General features: G+C 46.8%; 1 protein-coding gene across 7 annotated transcripts in view; it reads left to right on the forward strand.

Annotated features, from left to right (window-relative positions):
• Positions 1 to 20,714, forward strand: part of LOC143290022 (WD repeat-containing protein 47-like) — a 74,590-nt gene that overhangs the window by 40,842 nt on the left and 13,034 nt on the right. For all 7 annotated transcript variants that reach the window (XM_076599348.1, XM_076599351.1, XM_076599352.1 and 4 more), the window contains 4 exons: positions 9,020 to 9,180; positions 12,498 to 12,667; positions 13,129 to 13,299; positions 20,383 to 20,505. In XM_076599348.1, coding sequence (XP_076455463.1) covers positions 9,020 to 9,180; positions 12,498 to 12,667; positions 13,129 to 13,299; positions 20,383 to 20,505 — 625 coding nt within the window. The remainder of the gene's footprint in view (positions 1 to 9,019; positions 9,181 to 12,497; positions 12,668 to 13,128; positions 13,300 to 20,382; positions 20,506 to 20,714) is intronic.

The raw sequence follows: 20,714 nt of genomic DNA on the forward strand, positions 1-20,714 counted from the left end.
TAACGAAGTGATCAGGTCCAGATGATAAAATCCTAACGAAGTGATCAGGTCCAGATGATAAAATCCTAAGGTCCAGATACAATCCTAACGAAGTGATCAGGTCCAGATGATAAAATCCTAACGAAGTGATCAGGTCCTAATGAAGTGATCAGGTCCAGATACAATCCTAATGAAGTGATCAGGTCCAGATGATAAAATCCTAACGAAGTGATCAGGTCCTAATGAAGTGATCAGGTCCAGATACAATCCTAACGAAGTGATCAGGTCCAGATACAGTCCTAACGAAGTGATCAGGTCCAGATACAGTCCTAACGAAGTGATCATATTCACAGGGTAAGGGCTGGGGAGTGGGACCTCTGGTTCTCGTATGCGCTTGTTTGTTCCCTCTCTCACACACCAAACGTGATGGAGCTGGTGGCCTTACATGTGCTGTCATATGTGCACTATTCCCGTTGTTACACATGATGTTAGTGCACGTGAAACCATGATGAAACTGGTGGTATCCCACATGCTGATGTATGTTTATAGTTCCCATTCCCACACACACATTGTGCACACCAAACGTGATGAAACTGGTGGTATCCCACATGCTGATGTATGTTTATAGTTCCCATTCCCACACACACATTGTGCACACCAAACGTGATGGAACCAGTGGTATCCCACATGCTGATGTATGTTTATAGTTCCCATTCCCACACACACATTGTGCACACCAAACGTGATGAAACTGGTGGTATCCCACATGCTGATGTATGTTTATAGTTCCCATTCCCACACACACATTGTGCACACCAAACGTGATGGAACCAGTGGTATCCCACATGCTGATGTATGTTTATAGTTCCCATTCCCACACACACATTGTGCACACCAAACGTGATGGAACCTGTGGTATCCCACATGCTGATGTATGTTTATAGTTCCCATTCCCACACACACATTGTGCACACCAAACGTGATGGAACTGGTGGTATCCCACATGCTGATGTATGTTTATAGTTCCCATTCCCACACACACATTGTGCACACCAAACGTGATGGAACCAGTGGTATCCCACATGCTGATGTATGTTTATAGTTCACATGCAAACATACACAACCACCTCCTCCCCTCCCCCCCCACCCCCACCTCCCCCCACCCTTGAATCACTGTTTGCTCTCTTCTCAAACCTTTCTTTAGACCCTGACCCTTGATATTCTATGCCCAGGTTTGCCTGCAAGTCTTTCATACGCTTCTATTCACTTTTTGCCAAATGTTTACCAAGACGCTCACACACCTCATAATTAAGCGTGTAGAAAGCCACTTCAGCAGATATACTGACAAGCTGTCAGACATTCCGTTAACCCTCCACTGCTGCTGTCAAGCTATTAGATATTTCATTAACCCTCCTGCTGCTGACAAGTATGCTCGCCAGTGAGGGGCTGTCACCTCATTGAGTTAAGGTTGAGCTTACAGGCCAGGATGCCAGTGAAGGGCTGTCACCTCATTGTGTTAAGGTTGAGCTTACAGGCCAGGATATCAGTGAAGGGCTGTCACGTCACTGAAAGATCAGGATGTCAGTGAAGGGCTGTCACCTCATTGAAAGATCAGGATGTCAGTGAAGGTTTGTCACCTGAGAAAGATCAGGATGTCAGTCACCATTCTCTATCAGCACTCAGAAAGATCAGGATGTCAGTGAAGGGTTGTCACCTGAGAAAGATCAGGATGTCAGTGAAGGGTTGTCACCTCAGAAAGATCAGGATGTCAGTCACCATTCTCTATCTGCACTCATAAAGATCAGGATGTCAGTCACCATTCTCTGTCAGCATTCAGAAAGATCAGGATGTCAGTCACCATTCTCTATCAGCACTCAGAAAGATCAGGATGTCAGTCACCATTCTCTCTCAGCATTCAGAAAGATCAGGATGTCAGTCACCATTCTCTCTCAGCACTCAGAAAGATCAGGATGTCAGTCACCATTCTCTATCAGCACTCAGAAAGATCAGGATGTCAGTCACCATTCTCTATCAGCACTCAGAAAGATCAGGATGTCAGTCACCATTCTCTCTCAGCACTCAGAAAGATCAGGATGTCAGTCACCATTCTCTCTCAGCACTCAGAAAGATCAGGATGTCAGTCACCATTCTCTATCAGCACTCAGAAAGATCAGGATGTCAGTGAAGGTTTGTCACCTCAGAAAGATCAGGATGTCAGTCACCATTCTCTATCAGCATTCAGAAAGATCAGGATGTCAGTCACCATTCTCTGTCTACACTCAGAAAGATCAGGATGTCAGTCACCATTCTCTATCTGCACTCAGTCCATTCAGCCCTGGGGACTTTACAGCCTCAGCAGGCTTCCATGCCATATTGTGAAAAAAACAACAACAGAAAACCCCCAGAAGATATGTGGTTTTTCCTCCAAATTATGTGTGGACATATCCAGAAATACTGTGGAAGTTAGTTCCCTTTCTTTGCATTTGCAGGAATGTAAAAAAAAATAAATAAAAAAAAAAATTGAAGAAACAAATTTTTACACCAGAACAGTGCTTGCGTGCAGCACTCAGTGAGTTAATTCCTGCATTATATTACTTTTGTTTGGCTGGTTCAGTGACGGTCATGTGTGCAGGGCTCAGTGAGTTAATTCCTGCATTGTATTACTTTTGTTTGGCTAGTTCAGTGACAGTCATGCGTGCAGGGCTCAGTGAGTTAATTTTAGCATTACTTTACTTTTGTTCACCTAGATCAGTGACAGTCATGCGTGCAGGGCTCAGTGAGTTGGTTTTAGCATTGCTTTACTTTTGTTGGGCTGGTTCAGTGACGGTCATGCGTGCAGGGCTCAGTGAGTTAACTTTAGCATTGCATTACTTTTGTTGGGCTGGTTCAGTGAAGGTCATGTGTGCAGGGCTCAGTGAGTTAACTTTAGCATTGCATTACTTTTGTTGGGTTAGTTCAGTGACGGTAATGGAAAGTAGAGAGTGCACATCATATTCAAACCGTGCTGGTCATGCTTCACTGAGGGTCATCGGTGAAAGGGTTAAAAGACGAACAGATTGATTAAACCAGACATCTGCCCAGCCCCTGTATAACCCCTGTGTGGTCTCCTGTCAACAACAGTTTATTGAGCTTTCCCCTCTTTCCAAGGACCAAATACAAACTGGAAACACACTTTGTGCTAAGCAGGTTTTGTGTATTCATGTGTGTGTGTCTGTGGTGTTAGAGCTTGGTGTGTGTGTGTGTGTGTGTGTGTGAGCATGTGTGTGTGTGTTTGTTTGTGGGGTGTGTGTGTGTGTGTTGAAAAAGAAGGTCTTTGGCAGTGTTTGTGTTGTCAGTTGTGCAGGGATTAAGGGGCTGTGTGCATTCTGAGATGCATTTTTGAAGTTGTGTGTTTGCTCATGATTTATTCTGTATCTCCCTCTCTCGCTCAGTGCATGTGTTTGAAGAGCTCTGATGAACAGAGGAGAAACCAGTGCTGTTTGTTGAATACCAAACCTGGTGTGACTACTGTTTGCGTTAGGAGATCTGTGTCGTGTGGCCCAGGCAGATTGTTATGGAAAGTTTAATGCAGAAGTGAACTGTGAAGTCATTGGCTTTCCTTTGTGCTGTCTTGGACATTATCAAAGCGAGCTACATAATAAAACATGTGTCTTATTCAGTGTCGTCCAGGATAATCATAGTCACAACACTTACATAATTAATCATTTGCCTTTTTCAGTGTCATCTAGGATGTAATCAAAACATTAGAAATATAATAAACTATTTGTCAAATCCTGTGTCTTTGGGTTTGATCAAATCAGCTGTACATATAAACATTCAGAGTGTTCTGTGTCATCATCATGAAGACATTTAAAAAAGATACATAATCACCAGTCTTCCACCTTACTTTATGTCATTTTCATGCAAAATAAAAATAATACACAAAATAACTAGGGGGTAGGATGGTGGGGGGATGGAGGGGGGGGGGGGAGAAATTGACAAGCCACTTAACCAGTAAGAGTGTGGCTGAAGACAGAGGTACCTGGCCAGTGTGTGTGTGCCATGTAACAAACCAAGGTACTATGCAGTCATCACAGTATGTGAATGCTAAGGAGAAGAACCAGTAAATATTGTTTAATAAAAAAAATTAAATTAAATTAAAAAAAAGGTGGGGTGGGGCAGGGAGGGGTGTGGGGGGATGTCATAAACCACACATGATGAAATGTATTTCTCATTCAGACATGTTTACCCTGTTGATACTGAGGCATAAGTGTTTGTAAAACCAGCTGAACTAGCTCACTGATTGTGCAGTGTTGGGGACCTGTTTGTTAAGGAGGAAGGTGGCAGTACGGTCAAGACACTTATCGGCCAGTACAGTGCCTGTGGGGGTGTGGGTTCCATTCCCTGTCTTACCCTTTCTCTCTCATGTTTGACTGGGAAATCAAAGTGAGCAGCTAGTCATTCTGGTGAGAGAGAAAAGCCAGGTCCTGTGTACAGCATACACTTGGCGCACTGACAGGCGCAATAGCCGAGTGGTTGAAGCGTTGGACTTTCAGTCTGAGGGTCCTGGGTTCCAGCCTTGGTGGCGCCTGGTGGGTAAAGGCTGGAGATTTTTCCGATCTCCTAGGTCAACATATGTGCAGACCTGCCAGTGCCTGAACCCCCTTCATGTATACGGCAAGCAGAAGATCAAATACACAGTTAAAGATCCTGTAATCCATGTCAGTGTTCAGTGGGTTATGGAAACAAGAACATACCCAGCATGAACACCCCTGAAAACGGAGTATGGCTGCCTACATGGCGGGGTAAATAAACAAAATGGTCATACATGTAAATTGTTAAATGTTACATGTTTGTCTGAGTGTGTAGGTGTGCGTGCTTGAAATCTGATCATTAAATGATACAGGAAACGAATGATGAGCGCCCAATGGCAGCCGTCAGTCAGCTCTGCCCAGGTAGGCAGCCTGTTATGTAAATGACTCCGTGTTTGTAAAGCGCTTAGTGCTTGGTCTCCGACCGAGGATAGGCGCTATATAAGTATCCATATCAGTCAATCAATCAATAAGAAACCATGGCAACATTAAGTCTTATCCTCTGGCAAAATTCTGTTGAAGAAATCCACCCTGATTACATATCATGTGCACATACTCCAGGCCTGATTAAGTGCGTTGGGTAATGCTGTCGGTCAGGCATGGCCCTAGCAGAGGTGGTTTTAGGGGCGTATAGATTTGTCCCAATGCAGTGACGCCAACTGAAACTGAAACAGTAAAAGTGAGCGAGCAGTATCAGAGAGGTGACTGGCTGCTGCGTCACATCAAGGCGGCAGTGTGTGGGTGAAGCGTGAAGCCAGAGAGGCGGTGTCACATCAAGGCGGCAGTGTAGGGTGAAGCGTGAAGCCAGAGAGGCGGTGTCACATCAAGGCGGCAGTGTAGGGTGAAGCGTGAAGCCAGAGAGGTGGTGTCACATCAAGGCGGCAGTGTGGGGGTGAAGCGTGAAGCCAGAGAGGTGGTGTCACATCAAGGCGGCAGTGTGGGGTGAAGCGTGAAGCCAGAGAGGCGGTGTCACATCAAGGCGGCAGTGTGGGTGAGCGTGAAGCCAGAGAGGTGGTGTCACATCAAGGCGGCAGTGTGGGTGAAGCGTGAAGCCAGAGAGGTGGTGTCACATCAAGGCGGCAGTGTGGGGTGAAGCGTGAAGCCAGAGAGGTGGTGTCACATCAAGGCGGCAGTGTAGGGGTGAAGCGTGAAGCCAGAGAGGTGGTGTCACATCAAGGCGGCAGTGTGGGGTGAAGCGTGAAGCCAGAGAGGCGGTGTCACATCAAGGCGGCAGTGTGTGAGGTGAAGCCAGAGAGGCGGTGTCACATCAAGGCGGCAGTGTGTGGGTGAAGCGTGAAGCCAGAGAGGTGGTGTCACATCAAGGCGGCAGTGTAGGGTGAAGCGTGAAGCCAGAGAGGCGGTGTCACATCAAGGCGGCAGTGTGTGGGTGAAGCGTGAAGCCAGAGAGGCGGTGTCACATCAAGGCGGCAGTGTGGGGTGAAGCGTGAAGCCAGAGAGGTGGTGTCACATCAAGGCGGCAGTGTGTGGGTGAAGCGTGAAGCCAGAGAGGCGGTGTCACATCAAGGCGGCAGTGTGGGGTGAAGCGTGAAGCCAGAGAGGTGGTGTCACATCAAGGCGGCAGTGTGTGGGTGAAGCCAGAGAGGTGGTGTCACATCAAGGCGGCAGTGTGGGGTGAAGCGTGAAGCCAGAGAGGCGGTGTCACATCAAGGCGGCAGTGTGGGTGAAGCCAGAGAGGTGGTGTCACATCAAGGCGGCAGTGTGGGGTGAAGCGTGAAGCCAGAGAGGTGGTGTCACATCAAGGCGGCAGTGTGGGGTGAAGCGTGAAGCCAGAGAGGTGGTGTCACATCAAGGCGGCAGTGTGGGGTGAAGCGTGAAGCCAGAGAGGTGGTGTCACATCAAGGCGGCAGTGTGGGGTGAAGCGTGAAGCCAGAGAGGTGGTGTCACATCAAGGCGGCAGTGTGGGGTGAAGCGTGAAGCCAGAGAGGTGGTGTCACATCAAGGCGGCAGTGTGTGGGGTGAAGCGTGAAGCCAGAGAGGCGGTGTCACATCAAGGCGGCAGTGTGGGGGTGAAGCCAGAGAGGCGGTGTCACATCAAGGCGGCAGTGTGGGGTGAAGTGTGAAGCCAGAGAGGCGGTGTCACATCAAGTCGCAGTGTGGGGTGAAGCCAGAGAGGTGGTGTCATATCAAGGCGGCAGTGTGGGGTGAAGCGTGAAGCCAGAGAGGTGGTGTCACATCAAGGCGGCAGTGTGGGGGTGAAGCGTGAAGCCAGAGAGGTGGTGTCATATCAAGGCGGCAGTGTGGGGGTGAAGCGTGAAGCCAGAGAGGCGGTGTCACATCAAGGCGGCAGTGTAGGGTGAAGCGTGAAGCCAGAGAGGTGGTGTCACATCAAGGCGGCAGTGTGGGGGTGAAGCCAGAGAGGCGGTGTCACATCAAGTCGCAGTGTGGGGTGAAGCGTGAAGCCAGAGAGGCGGTGTCAGAGCCAGTTTCCAATGGCTGTGAAGCCTCAGGGCAGGTTCCGCTTGGTGGTCGGGGAGAGGGCTGATGCCACCTGGTGGGAGGTGTCCACGGTACGTTCCTCCTTAGTGGGCACATTCACTGACTGATTGATTGATTGGTTGATTGATTGGTTGCTGTGGGTGTAGGGATGAGGGAGAGACAGATTAATGGATTTGGTGGTGTGGGTGTAGGAAAGGGAGAAATGTATTGATTAATCAAGTGAAGGAAGAGAGACAGATTAATGGATTTGGTGGTGTGGGTGTAGGAAAGGGAGAAATGTATTGATTAATCAAGTGAAGGAAGGGAGACATTAATTACGTGGGGTGAGAGTAGAAGAGATGAATGAATTGATTAATCAGGTGAAGGGAGGGAGAGACAGATTAATTTATTAGGTGATGTGGGTTTAGCAGATTTTGAATAAATGCAAGTCACTCGACATATTTGCAGTCCTCTCTCTGTCTCTCTGTCTCTGTCTCTCTCTCTCTCTCTCTCTCTCTTGTTTTAATTCCCCACCCCACCCCCCACCCCTCATCTAACATTTTCAAACATGAAGTGCATCATTGTAACTTTGAACATGAATGGGTCATTGTAACTTTGAACATGAATGGGCCACATCCTTGCTTTCATTTACAACTTTGTTTTTCTTTTCATTTGTATCTTGTTCTTGACTTGAAGTAGATGCTAACATAGCAGTAGCCTTGAGATGGCCCCAGTGGTTGGAGAGAGAGGCTCTAAGCACCATAACTTGATCTGGTGTATCTTGTTTTCTTGGTGTTTTCAGGGTGTGGGATGCTGTTTCTTTACTGGTTTCTAGTTTTGTATTGTATTATCGTTTTTGGCAAACATTTCTTCATGTGAAATTTGGGCTGCTCTTCCAAGAGAGAGCGCGTCGCTATACTGAGAGCGTCACCAATTCTTTTGGTATTTTTTTTTCCTGCCTGCAATTTCATTTGTTTTCCTATCGAAGTGGATCTTTCTACAGAATATTGCCAGGGACAACCCTTTTGTTGCAGTGGGTTCTTTTACGTGTGCTAAGTGCCTGCTGCACATGGGACTTTGGTTTATCTACTCATCCGAATGACTAGCGTCCAGACCACCATTCAAAGTCTAGTGGAGGGGGAGAAAATATCGGTGGCAGAGCCGTGATTTGAACCAGCGCGCTCAGATTCTCTCGCTTCCTAGGTGGACACGTTACCTCTAGGCCATCACTCCACCTTTCCAGTCAAAGTCAGGTACCCATTGACACCTGCCTGGTGTGAGGGATGTCAGAGTTGAGTGATGCACATGGGACCTCGGTTTATCCACACATCCAAATGACTAGCGTCCAGACCACTACTCAAGGTCTAGTGGAGGGGGAGAAAATGCTGGCGACTATGGGATTCAAACCAGCATGCTCAGATTCTCTCGCTTCCTAGGCGGAGGCGTTACCTCTAGGCCATCACTCCCTTCACTTGTTTTGCCTTCGAGAGCTGGGTGTGGAAATGATTGTGCTTGTTCCATGACTGGCATCAAACATAAAGACTTGTTTTGCCCTCGAGAGCTGGGTGTGGAAATGATTGTGCTTGTTCCATGACTGGCATCAAACATAAAGACTTGTTTTGCCCTCGAGGGCTGGGTGTGGAAATGATTGTGTTTGTTCCATGACTGGCATCAAACATAAAGACTTGTTTTGCCCTCGTGGGCTGGGTGTGGAAATGATTGTGCTTGTTCCATGACTGGCATCAAACATAAAGACTTGTTTTGCCCTCGAGAGCTGGGTGTGGAAATGATTGTGCTTGTTCCATGACTGGCATCAAACATAAAGACTTGTTTTGCCCTCGAGGGCTGGGTGTGGAAATGATTGTGCTTGTTCCATGACTGGCATCAAACATAAAGACTTGTTTTGCCCTCGTGGGCTGGGTGTGGAAATGATTGTGCTTGTTCCATGACTGGCATCAAACATAAAGACTTGTTTTGCCCTCGTGGGCTGGGTGTGGAAATGATTGTGCTTGTTTTGCTTTGTGTGATGGCAGGGAGGGGGTGGAGGGAAGCCTCGCTTTGTGCCGGTGACGTCTCTGGAGGACATGCAGGCCATCCGCACCGTGGCCTTCCACCCCTCAGGGAACTTCTATGCTGTGGGCAGCAACTCCAAGACACTGCGCATCTGTTCCTTCCCACACATCGCCAACCTCAGGTCTGTGGGGAGTTCGGGGAGTGTGTGTTGTGTGTGTGTGTGGGTGGGTGGGTGGGGTGTGGGGGGACTTTTAAACTGTGGGCAGCAGCATTACATATCTGTTCCTTCCTTCACATGGCCAACCTCAGGTCTGTGTGGGTGGGGGTGATGGTGTGGGGCTTGGAGGGGCGGGTGGGTGGGGGGATGTTGCGTGTGTTGGGGGGGGGGACTTCTACGCTGTGGGCAGCAACTCCAAGACATTGCATATCTGTTCCTTCACCCACATCACCATCCTCAGGTCTGTATGGGTGTGGGTGAGGGTGTGTGTATGTGGGGGTGTGGGGAGGGGTATGTGTGTGTTTGGGTGGGGTGGGAGGACTTCTATGCTGTGGGCAGCAACTCCTAGACATTACATATTTGTTCCTTCACCCACATCTCCAGCCTCAGGTGTGTGCGGATGTGGGTGTGGGTGTGTGTTGGGGAGGGGGAGGTTTGTGTGTGTGTTGTGTGTGTTTTGGTGGGGTTGGGGGGACGTCAACGCTGTGGGCAGCAACTCCAAGACATTACATATCTGTTCCTTCACCCACATCTTCAACCTTAGGTCTGTGGTGGTGGTGGTGTGTGTGTGTGCGGGGGGAGGGGGTGGTGGTGGGGCTATGTGTGTGGGTGGGGTGGGAGGAACTTGTATGTTCTGGGCAGCAACTCCAAGACACAACATATCTGTTCCTTCACCCACATCACCAACCTCAGGTCTGTGCGGATGTGGGTGGGGGTGATGGTGTGGGGGTGGGGGGGTTAGGGGTGGGGGGGGATCTTATATGCTGTAGGCAGCACCATTACATATCTGTTCCTTCCACCAAACTCAGGTCTGTGTGTGGGTGGGTGGTGGGGGTGGATTGTGAAAGATGTGTGTGTGTGGTGGGGTGTGTGTGTATGTGGATGGGTGGAAAGTGAGTGTGTGGTGTGTGTGTTGGGGTGGGGGGGAGGGGATGGTGTGAGAGAGTTGGTGGGAAGGGTGTGGGGGGAGGGGGGGAGGGGATGGTGTGAGAGAGTTGGTGGGAAGGGTGTGGGTGTGTGGGGGGAGGGGGATGGTGTGAGTGAGTTGGTGGGAAGGGTGTGGGTGTGTGGGGGGAGGGGGATGGTGTGAGAGAGTTGGTGGGAAGGGTGTGGGTGTGTGGGGGGAGGGGGATGGTGTGAGTGAGTTGGTAGGAAGGGTGTGGGTGTGTGGGGGGAGGGGGATGGTGTGAGTGAGTTGGTGGGAAGGGTGTGGGTGTGTGGGGGGAGGGGGATGGTGTGAGAGAGTTGGTGGGAAGGGTGTGGGTGTGTGGGGGGAGGGGGATGGTGTGAGAGAGTTGGTGGGAAGGGTGTGGGTGTGTGGGGGGAGGGGGATGGTGTGAGAGAGTTGGTGGGAAGGGTGTGGGTGTGTGGGGGGAGGGGGATGGTGTGAGAGAGTTGGTGGGAAGGGTGTGGGTGTGTGGGGGGAGGGGGGGAGGGGGATGGTGTGAGTGAGTTGGTGGGAAGGGTGTGGGTGTGTGGGGGGAGGGGGGGAGGGGGATGGTGTGAGAGAGTTGGTGGGAAGGGTGTGGGTGTGTGGGGGGAGGGGGGAGGGGGATGGGTGTGAAGTGAGTGTGTGGAGTGTGTGTTGGGGTGGGGGGGAGGGGATGGTGTGAGAGAGTTGGTGGGAAGGGTGTGGGGTGTGGGGGGGAGGGGATGGTGTGAGTGAGTTGGTGGGAAGGGTGTGGGTGTGTGGGGGGAGGGGGATGGTGTGAGTGAGTTGGTGGGAAGGGTGTGGGGGGAGGGGGGGAGGGGGATAGTGTGAGAGAGTTGGTGGGAAGGGTGTGGGGGGAGGGGGGGAGGGGGATGGTGTGAGAGAGTTGGTGGGAAGGGTGTGGGTATGTGTTGTGGGTGTGAATTTAATTTTGGTCTTGTTTCTTTGCATTGTTGTTATTGTTGTCATCATCATCGTTATTCTATACAACTCTCAAACTGTACCTGGAGAACATGTTGCAGAAATGTTTATAATTGTTTTGTTTTTTTCTTTTGATGTGTTATTATTGTTGTCATTATCATCACCATTGCTGTGGTGTCTGGGCAAGTAGAGAGGAGAAATGTTTCATTATTATTATTAAAAAAAAAGTTTTTTTTAGTATATTAATATCATTAATGTAAATATTCATTAATACTACTTTTAATGTATTATTATCATTATTATCATCATTATCAGTGCGGTGTAATTATTTGTATTAGTATTAGTATGAGGAATAGTATGTCTTTTAACCCATTCAACCCTATTAATATGAGGAATAGTATGTCTTTTAACCCATTCAATCCTAGGGAGCTTACAGCCATGGTGGGGCTTCCCTGTCAACAATATTGATGCAGAAAAACTCAGAAATTATAATTCACATACTGAAATAAATTGGATTTTCCTCCAAATTGACATGTGTAGACACAGCTGGAAACGCTGAAAGTTAGTTCCCTTGTGGTTTGTGGGTGTGTAGGAGCAGGGCTGGATGAGTTGATGTATGATCATGATGGTCATGGTTGCTGTGTGGTCAGTTGATGTGTGATCATGATGGTCATGGTTGATGTGTGGCCAGTTGATGTATGATCATGATGGTCATGGTTGATGTGTGGTCAGTTGATGTGTGATCATGATGGTCATGGTTGATGTGTGGTCAGTTGATGTATGATCATGATGGTCATGGTTGCTGTGTGGTCAGTTGATGTGTGATCATGATGGTCATGGTTGATGTGTGGCCAGTTGATGTATGATCATGATGGTCATGGTTGATGTGTGGTCAGTTGATGTATGATCATGATGGTCATGGTTGCTGTGTGGTCAGTTGATGTATGATCATGATGGTCATGGTTGATGTGTGGTCAGTTGAAGTATGATCATGATGGTCATGGTTGATGTGTGGCCAGTTGATGTATGATCATGATGGTCATGGTTGATGTGTGGCCAGTTGATGTATGATCATGATGGTCATGGCTGCTCTGTGGTCAGTTGATGTATGATCATGATGGTCATGGTTGCTGTGTGGCCAGTTGATGTATGATCATGATGGTCATGGTTGCTGTGTGGCCAGTTGATGTATGATCATGATGGTCATGGTTGCTGTGTGGCCAGTTGATGTATGATCATGATGGTCATGGCTGCTCTGTGGTCAGTTGATGTATGATCATGATGGTCATGGTTGCTGTGTGGTCAGTTGATGTGTGATCATGATGGTCATGGTTGCTGTGTGGTCAGTTGATGTATGATCATGATGGTCATGGCTGCTCTGTGGTCAGTTGATGTATGATCATGATGGTCATGGTTGCTGTGTGACCAGAGAGGACCATGTGACGCATGAGGCGAGCGTGGTGCACAAGCTGATGAAGCACCATAAGGGCTCCATCTACTGCACGGCCTGGAACCCCTCTGGGGACCTGCTGGCCTCAGGGTCCAACGACAAAACCATCCGCCTCACCCGCTTCAACTGCGACACGCTCAGCACGGAGGGTTAGTGGGGATTTTCATCTTCTTTGTCCTCTTCTTCTTCTTTGTCTGTGGGCTGCGACTCCCACAGTCACTCGTATTCTCTCTCTCTCTCTCTCTCTCTCTCTCTCTCTATATATATATATATATATATATATATATATATTATAATATTAGAGAGAGAGAGAGAGAGATACACAAGTGGGCTTTTCTGTGAATGGCAGTTTTTATCGCTGCCGAGTATGGCAGTCATGCTGTGGTTTTTTGGGGCTGTGCTTGCCGGGTATTACAAAGATGTTGACATGCACAACACATAAAGGGGTACAAAGATGTTGACATGCACAACACATAAAGGGGTACAAAGATGTTGACATGCACAACACATAAAGGGGTACAAAGATGTTGACATGCACATCACACGACCGGTGTATACAGAGATGTTGACATGCATGTTTTTTCCAACCTATGTGTGTCGGGGGGCACAGGTCAGGGGATGGAGTTGTCTTTCCATGACGGCACGGTGCGAGATGTGGTCTTCATGCAGGACATGACCAATCGCATGTCGCTGCTCATCAGCGGCGGCGCCGGGGACTGCAAGATCTATGCCTCCGACTGTGAGACGGGCACGCCCATACGGGCTCTGACAGGCCATAGTGGTGCGTAGCTGACTACTGGTTCTTTAACCTTAAACCAGCAAGTGCCTGTTTGTATAATGCATGTTTTGTGGATCTCTGTGTGTGCATATCAATTCACTACCAGTTCTTTAACCTTAAACAAGCAAGTGCCTTTTTGTATATACATGTTTTGTGGATCTCTGTGTGTGCATATCAATTCACTACCAGTTCTTTAACCTTAAACAAGCAAGTGCCTGTTTGTATAATGCATGTTTTGTGGATCTCTGTGTGTGCATATCAATTCACTACCAGTTCTTTAACCTTAAACAAGCAAGTGCCTTTTTGTATATACATGTTTTGTGGATCTCTGTGTGTGCATATCAATTCACTACCAGTTCTTTAACCTTAAACAAGCAAGTGCCTGTTTGTATAATGCATGTTTTGTGGATCTCTGTGTGTGCATATCAATTCACTACCAGTTCTTTAACCTTAAACAAGCAAGTGCCTTTTTGTATATACATGTTTTGTGGATCTCTGTGTGTGCATATCAATTCACTACCAGTTCTTTAACCTTAAACAAGCAAGTGCCTTTTTGTATATACATGTTTTGTGGATCTCTGTGTGTGCATATCAATTCACTACCAGTTCTTTAACCTTAAACCAGCAAGTGCCTTTTTGTATATACATGTTTTGTGGATCTCTGTGTGTGCATATCAATTCACTACCAGTTCTTTAACCTTAAACCAGCAAGTGCCTTTTTGTATATACATGTTTTGTGGATCTCTGTGTGTGCATATCAATTCACTACCAGTTCTTTAACCTTAAACCAGCAAGTGCCTTTTTGTATATACATGTTTTGTGGATCTCTGTGTGTGCATATCAATTCACTACCAGTTCTTTAACCTTAAACAAGCAAGTGCCTTTTTGTATATACATGTTTTGTGGATCTCTGTGTGTGCATATCAATTCACTACCAGTTCTTTAACCTTAAACAAGCAAGTGCCTGTTTGTATAATGCATGTTTTGTGGATCTCTGTGTGTGCATATCAATTCACTACCAGTTCTTTAACCTTAAACAAGCAAGTGCCTTTTTGTATAATGCATGTTTTGTGGATCTCTGTGTGTGCATATCAATTCACTACCAGTTCTTTAACCTTAAACAAGCAAGTGCCTTTTTGTATATACATGTTTTGTGGATCTCTGTGTGTGCATATCAATTCACTACCAGTTCTTTAACCTTAAACCAGCAAGTGCCTTTTTGTATATACATGTTTTGTGGATCTCTGTGTGTGCATATCAATTCACTACCAGTTCTTTAACCTTAAACAAGCAAGTGCCTTTTTGTATATACATGTTTTGTGGATCTCTGTGTGTGCATATCAATTCACTACCAGTTCTTTAACCTTAAACCAGCAAGTGCCTTTTTGTATATACATGTTTTGTGGATCTGTCTGTGTGTCTTCTTGTGCTGGTGGTGGTGGTGGTGGGGGTGTAGTTTTATGTGTTGTAGAACATGTGGGTGGTGTGGGGAAAGATGGGGTGAGGGGAGTGGGGGTGGGGGGTGGCATAGGGGATGTGCATTTGAACATGTGTGTGAGTGTGTGTGTCTGTGTTGTTGTTGGAACTGTATGTGTGTGTGTGTATGTATGTGTGTGTTGTTTATGTTGGAACTGTAGTGTGTGAGTGTGTGTGTGTGTATGTTGTTGGAACTGTAGTGTGTGAGTGTGTGTGTGTGTATGTTGTTGGAACTGTAGTGTGTGTGTGTGTGTGTGTATGTTGTTGGAACTGTAGTGTGTGAGTGTGTGTGTGTGTATGTTGTTGGAACTGTAGTGTGTGAGTGTGTGTGTGTGTATGTTGTTGGAACTGTAGTGTGTGTGTGTGTGTGTGTGTGTGTGTGTATCTGAGTGTGTGTGTGCGTATGTGTGTGTGTGTTGAAAATGACGTGCATGTGTGAGGCTGTGCTTATTCTTAGGTTTAGGTTCAGGTTGTGTTTCTTTCTGTTGGGAGAGCATTTCCTCAGTATAGAAGATAACAACAACAAAAAGGAAACACTTGAAAACAACAGTGTGTGAGACTCACACATGTTCAAAAGTGAACAGAAAGCGGCTGCATTGTTTGATGGTTACCGTTCTCAAACAGGTTTAATTGTTTAATTGTTCAGGTTTAATGGACATTAAAATTGATTCTGATTCTGATTCCATGCTTTACTTTCTGTCACGGTGCTTATTACCATGAAACATGTACTTTATGTTTATCTACTATGACATGCTGTGTTACCAGTACACTTTGTATTTTTAATCCACCATTCTGTGCTGTGTTACCAGTATGCTATCTATTTTTTAATCCACCATTCTGTGCTGTGTTACCAGTATGCTATCTATTTTTTAATCCACCGTTCTGTGCTGTGTTACCAGTATGCTATCTATTTTTTAATCCACCATTCTGTGCTGTGTTACCAGTATGCTATCTATTTTTTAATCCACCGTTCTGTGCTGTGTTACCAGTACACAGGTAGTGTATGTTTACCTACTGTTTCATCCTGTGTTACCAGTACACAAATACTCTGTAAATACTCTTACCCACTGTTTCATCCTGTGTTACCAGTACACAAATACTCTGTAAATACTCTTACCCACTGTTTCATCCTGTGTTACCAGTACACAAATACTCTGTAAATACTCTGTTTACCTACTGTTTCATCCTGTGTTACCAGTACACAAATACTCTGTAAATACTCTGTTTACCCATTGTTTCATCCTGTGTTACCAGTACACAAATACTCTGTAAATACTCTGTTTACCCACTGTGCCATCCTGTGTTACCAGTACACAAATACTCTGTAAATACTCTTACCCACTGTTTCATCCTGTGTTACCAGTACACAAATACTCTGTAAATACTCTTACCCACTGTTTCATCCTGTGTTACCAGTACACAAATACTCAGTAAATACTCTGTTTACCCACTGTGCCATGCTGTGTTACCAGTACACAAGTACTCTTTTTACCCACAGTCCCATGCTATGTTACCAGAACTCATGCGCTCTTATGTTGTGCCATCCTGTGTTACCAGTACACATGCATCTAATGTTATGAAGGGCAAGGGCTACGCCTGACAGGCAGCATAGTCCTAGCTCTCATTTCTTTCGTCACTTGTGTTGGAATGTGATTGTGCGTTGACGTAAAAGTTGTGTATGTATTTTATGATGGAGTGGAGTATACACTGGTGCTTGTTTTGTGCGATTCTGCCACCGGAACTTCAAGTTATTTGGACATGTTTTCTGTGTAACCTGGCAAGTATTCTTGCTTGTCAGAGCACGCCATTTCCTCACCATCCCCTTTCGCACGCGCAGCCCGCTCCGCGTGTTCCTGAAGCTGACCTCTACCACAGGCCCTTGCTTAATGCTCATTCTCCCCGTGTGTCTTACACACGGGACCAACTCCTGTCCGTGCCTCCTGCAGCACTTGACCCTTCTGTCATCGACGCCATCAGAGGTGTGGGTATAGGTTGTCACCTCCCCCGTGTTCCGTGCCTCCTGCAGCACTTGACCCTTCTGTCATCGACGCCATCAGAGGTGTGGGTATAGGTTGTCACCTCCCCCGTGTTCGCACTCATCGTGCAGGACGTCGCAAGCAGAGGAAGATAGCTGTTGTGTGTGGTACTGGACATGTAACTTCCACTGACCATCCTGTTAAATGCATCAACTTTAATAACCATATTCGTGTACCTCTGTCCTGCTTTCCCTCCCACCGCTCAACTCAAATTTCTCTAGGTCTGTTCAACGCCCAGTCAGTTGGTCCTCGCCTCAAACGCTCAGCGATCAACGAACATCTGCTGTCAGTCAGCCTCGACATCCTGTGTATCACAGAAAATGGCTTCGCAGTACTGGGGATGAAGCTAAGTGTCGAGATCTCGCTCCCCCTGGCTACACTACCACCTCCTTCCCTCGTGTTACAACAACTTGCGGGGGAGGAATCGCCTTCGTTGTGTCAGACAGGCTGCTCCCACACACAACGTACACATCTGCCTTTCCCTTCAACCATGCCTCATTCGAACTGGCCCAGCTTTCACTGTCGCTGCCACATTCCCACCTCAATGTGTTCTGCCTCTACCGTCCGCCACCAAACAAGAAAAATAAACTTTCTGATACAATGTTCATAGAACAGTTTCCGGACTTCTTAGAATACGCTAATAGTTTACCAGGCTCCCTACTTATTGTTGGTGACTTTAATTTTCATTTTGATTCACCCACAGTTTTATACCTCTAAATTACTTGAAATTGTCAGTTTGTTCGATCTTAACCAGTCTGTAACCGAGCCTACACACAATCGTGGTCACATCGTCGATTGGGTGTTGCACAGAAATGAGGACTTCCTCCTGAAGTCTACCACCGTCGATCACACCCTGTCCTCCGACCATCACAGTGTGACGTGTCATCTGAACCTCACCAAACCTCCCACGCCCCGTGTGTATAGGGAGGTGCGCACACTGACCTCAGTTGATTTAGACTTATTTAAAGCAGACCTGCTGACTAATATCCCTTTTGAGCCGACTGCTGACCAGCTATCCACTGTCCTATGCGCTGCACTCGACAGGCACGCCCCGTCGACTCGGCGCCTGATCTCCAATCGTCCCCCGTCGCCTTGGTACAACACCGTGGGACCAGAGCTGTTGGAGGCCAAGCGGGAGAGAAGGAGAGCTGAGAGGCACTGGCGTGCCACTAGTTTGACCATCAGTAGGGACATTTTTCAGACAGCCAGGAATAATGTAACAAACATTGTTGACAGGGCAAAGTCAAAGTTCTACTCTTCTAAAATACTTGCATGCACCACAGCCAAACAGCTTTTCAACGCTACGAACAATCTACTAGGTAAAATGAAAAACACTCCTCTCCCTACAACATTTTCGGTGCAGGAACTCCCTCAAAAGTTTTCTGACTTCTTCACCGGCAAAATATCATGCATTCGTGAGAAGCTTGACTCTGTTGTGTCTCCTTCTTCACCCGTTCAAGAACGCGTGTACAGTGGTCCTGTTTTACATTGTTTCCAACCGGTTACTGAAGATTTTGTGAAGAAAGTGTGTCTGAGCGCTTGTCCGAAATCCTGTGAGCTTGACCCTGTCCCGTCTTCTTTGTTGGTTGAATGTATTGATGTTCTACTGCCACATATTACTCATGTCATCAATTCTTCCTTACTGTCTGGTTGTTTCCCTGAAAGCTTCAAATCTGCTGTTGTACATCCACTCATCAAGAAACCATCTTTGGATCATAATTGTTTGAAAAATTATCGACCTGTCTCTAATCTGTCATTTTTATCAAAACTGCTAGAAAAGATCATATTGTCTCAGCTCTTAGCTCATCTGGAGCAGAATGGTTTACTTAATTCCCACCAGTCAGCTTATAGACGTGGTCATAGTTGCGAAACAGCCCTTCTTAGAATAGTGAATGATTTGCTTTCGGGATTTGATGAGGATAAGATATCTGTTCTCGCTCTCTTAGATTTGTCAGCAGCTTTTGACACTATCGACCACTCTATCCTCTTGAACAGACTTAAAACTTCCTTTGGTATTCGTGACACTGCACTAGCATGGATCATGTCTTACCTGTCAGATCGTACACAGAAAGTGTGTGTAAATGGTACATACTCTAGAGTATCTGCCTTGAAATATGGTGTCCCACAAGGGTCCGTCCTAGGTCCTGTTCTTTTCATGCTGTATGCGGCTCCTGTGTCGGATGTTATCAGTCATCATGCGATGTCGCATGAGAGCTTTGCTGATGACACACAACTTTATCAGTCGGCTTCCATAGCTGAACTTGATGCACTGGTGACTCAAACACAGGAGTGCATTGCTGGCCTAAAGGACTGGATGACTCTCAACAAGCTGCAATTAAATGATGATAAGACTGAATTTATGATAACCAGTCCAAAGAAGTTTCGTCAACATCCTTCCCTTCCTGACTCTGTTCTGATCAATAGCACACCTGTTTCACTTTCTCCCTCTGTTCGCAGTCTTGGTGTAATCCTGGACCAGTCTCTTTCCTTCCAACAGCACATTTCAAATATCTGTAAAGTTGCCTATTTGGAACTGTGTAGAATCAGCTCTATCCGCCACTATCTCTCTAACCGATGCAACCAAGACACTTGTATGCTCTCTGGTTCTCTCAAGATTGGATTACTGCAACTCTCTTTTGGCCGGCCTTCCCAAATACCTGTTAGACAGACTCCAACGAATTCAGAATAACGCTGCCAGACTCATTTGCAGAGCTTCTAAATTTGACCATGTTTCTCCTCTCCTTCAGTCTCTCCACTGGTTGCCTGTTTCTGATCGAATAGACTATAAGCTATCCACTCTGACCTTTTCTGCAGTCAACGGATCTGGCCCCAAGTATCTTTCTGAACTCATCCATATCTATACCCCGTCTCGCCAGCTCCGTTCTTCCTCTGACACTCGACTTCTCAGGATACCTCACGTCAGAAGTAAGACCTATGGACACAGATCGTTTTCTTTTCAATCGCCAAAGACGTGGAACAAGCTCCCTGATAACCTCCGTCATTCTGATTCCCTCGCATCTTTTAAATCTCGTCTCAAAACTCACCTTTTCCCTCAGCAATAAATTCAATTGTGGCAGGTCCACTTCCTTTTCGTTAGGTGTGCTTGACTATGTGTGTATACATATGTATGTGTACATAATTACATGCATGTATATGAATGTGTATTGTGTGTGCGTGTGTTTATGTAAGTTTGTGCCTGCCTATGTGTGCGTATGTGTTAGGGTAGCTGTTAGATACACATGTATGTTAAAATGTATGTATGCAGTGTGTGTGTGTGCGTGCGTGCGTGCGTGTGTGTGTGTGTGTGTGTGTGTGTGTGATCACATTTTGGTGTGTGTATGTAACATAGATATAATGTTTTATGTTATCAAAAGCGCTTTTGTAAAGCACCTAGAGCAGATTTCTGGATAGTGTGCTATATAAGTATCCATTATTATTATTATTATTATCCTGTGTTACTGGTACACATGTACTCCTATTTTTACCCCAAAATGCCCTGCACACTGTGTTAACCAGGACACATGTCCTCTATGCTGTGTTACCAGGACACATGTCCTCTATGCTGTGTTGCCAGGACACGTGTACTCGCTGCACACATGGGGCGGGTGCATGTTTGTGAGCGGGTCGCAGGACAAGACGGCGCGGTTCTGGGACCTGAGGGCATCGACGGCCATCACTGTGGTGCCAAGTCCCTCAGGTGGGGAGAGAGACAGGCGTCTCCTTGTGTGTGTGTGTGTGTGTGTGTGTGTTTTGTTTGTTGGGTGTGTGTGTGTGTGTGAGTTTATGTGTGTGTGTTTTGTGTTTGTTGGGTGTGGGTGTTTATGTGTGTGTGTGTGTGTGTGAGTTGTGTGTGTTTGCGTGTGTATGTGTTGGGGGGGGGGGGGTGCGGGGGGGGCTGTATGTGTG

This window comes from Babylonia areolata, chromosome 14, assembly GCF_041734735.1.
Source record: "Babylonia areolata isolate BAREFJ2019XMU chromosome 14, ASM4173473v1, whole genome shotgun sequence".
Taxonomy (NCBI): domain Eukaryota; kingdom Metazoa; phylum Mollusca; class Gastropoda; order Neogastropoda; family Buccinidae; genus Babylonia; species Babylonia areolata.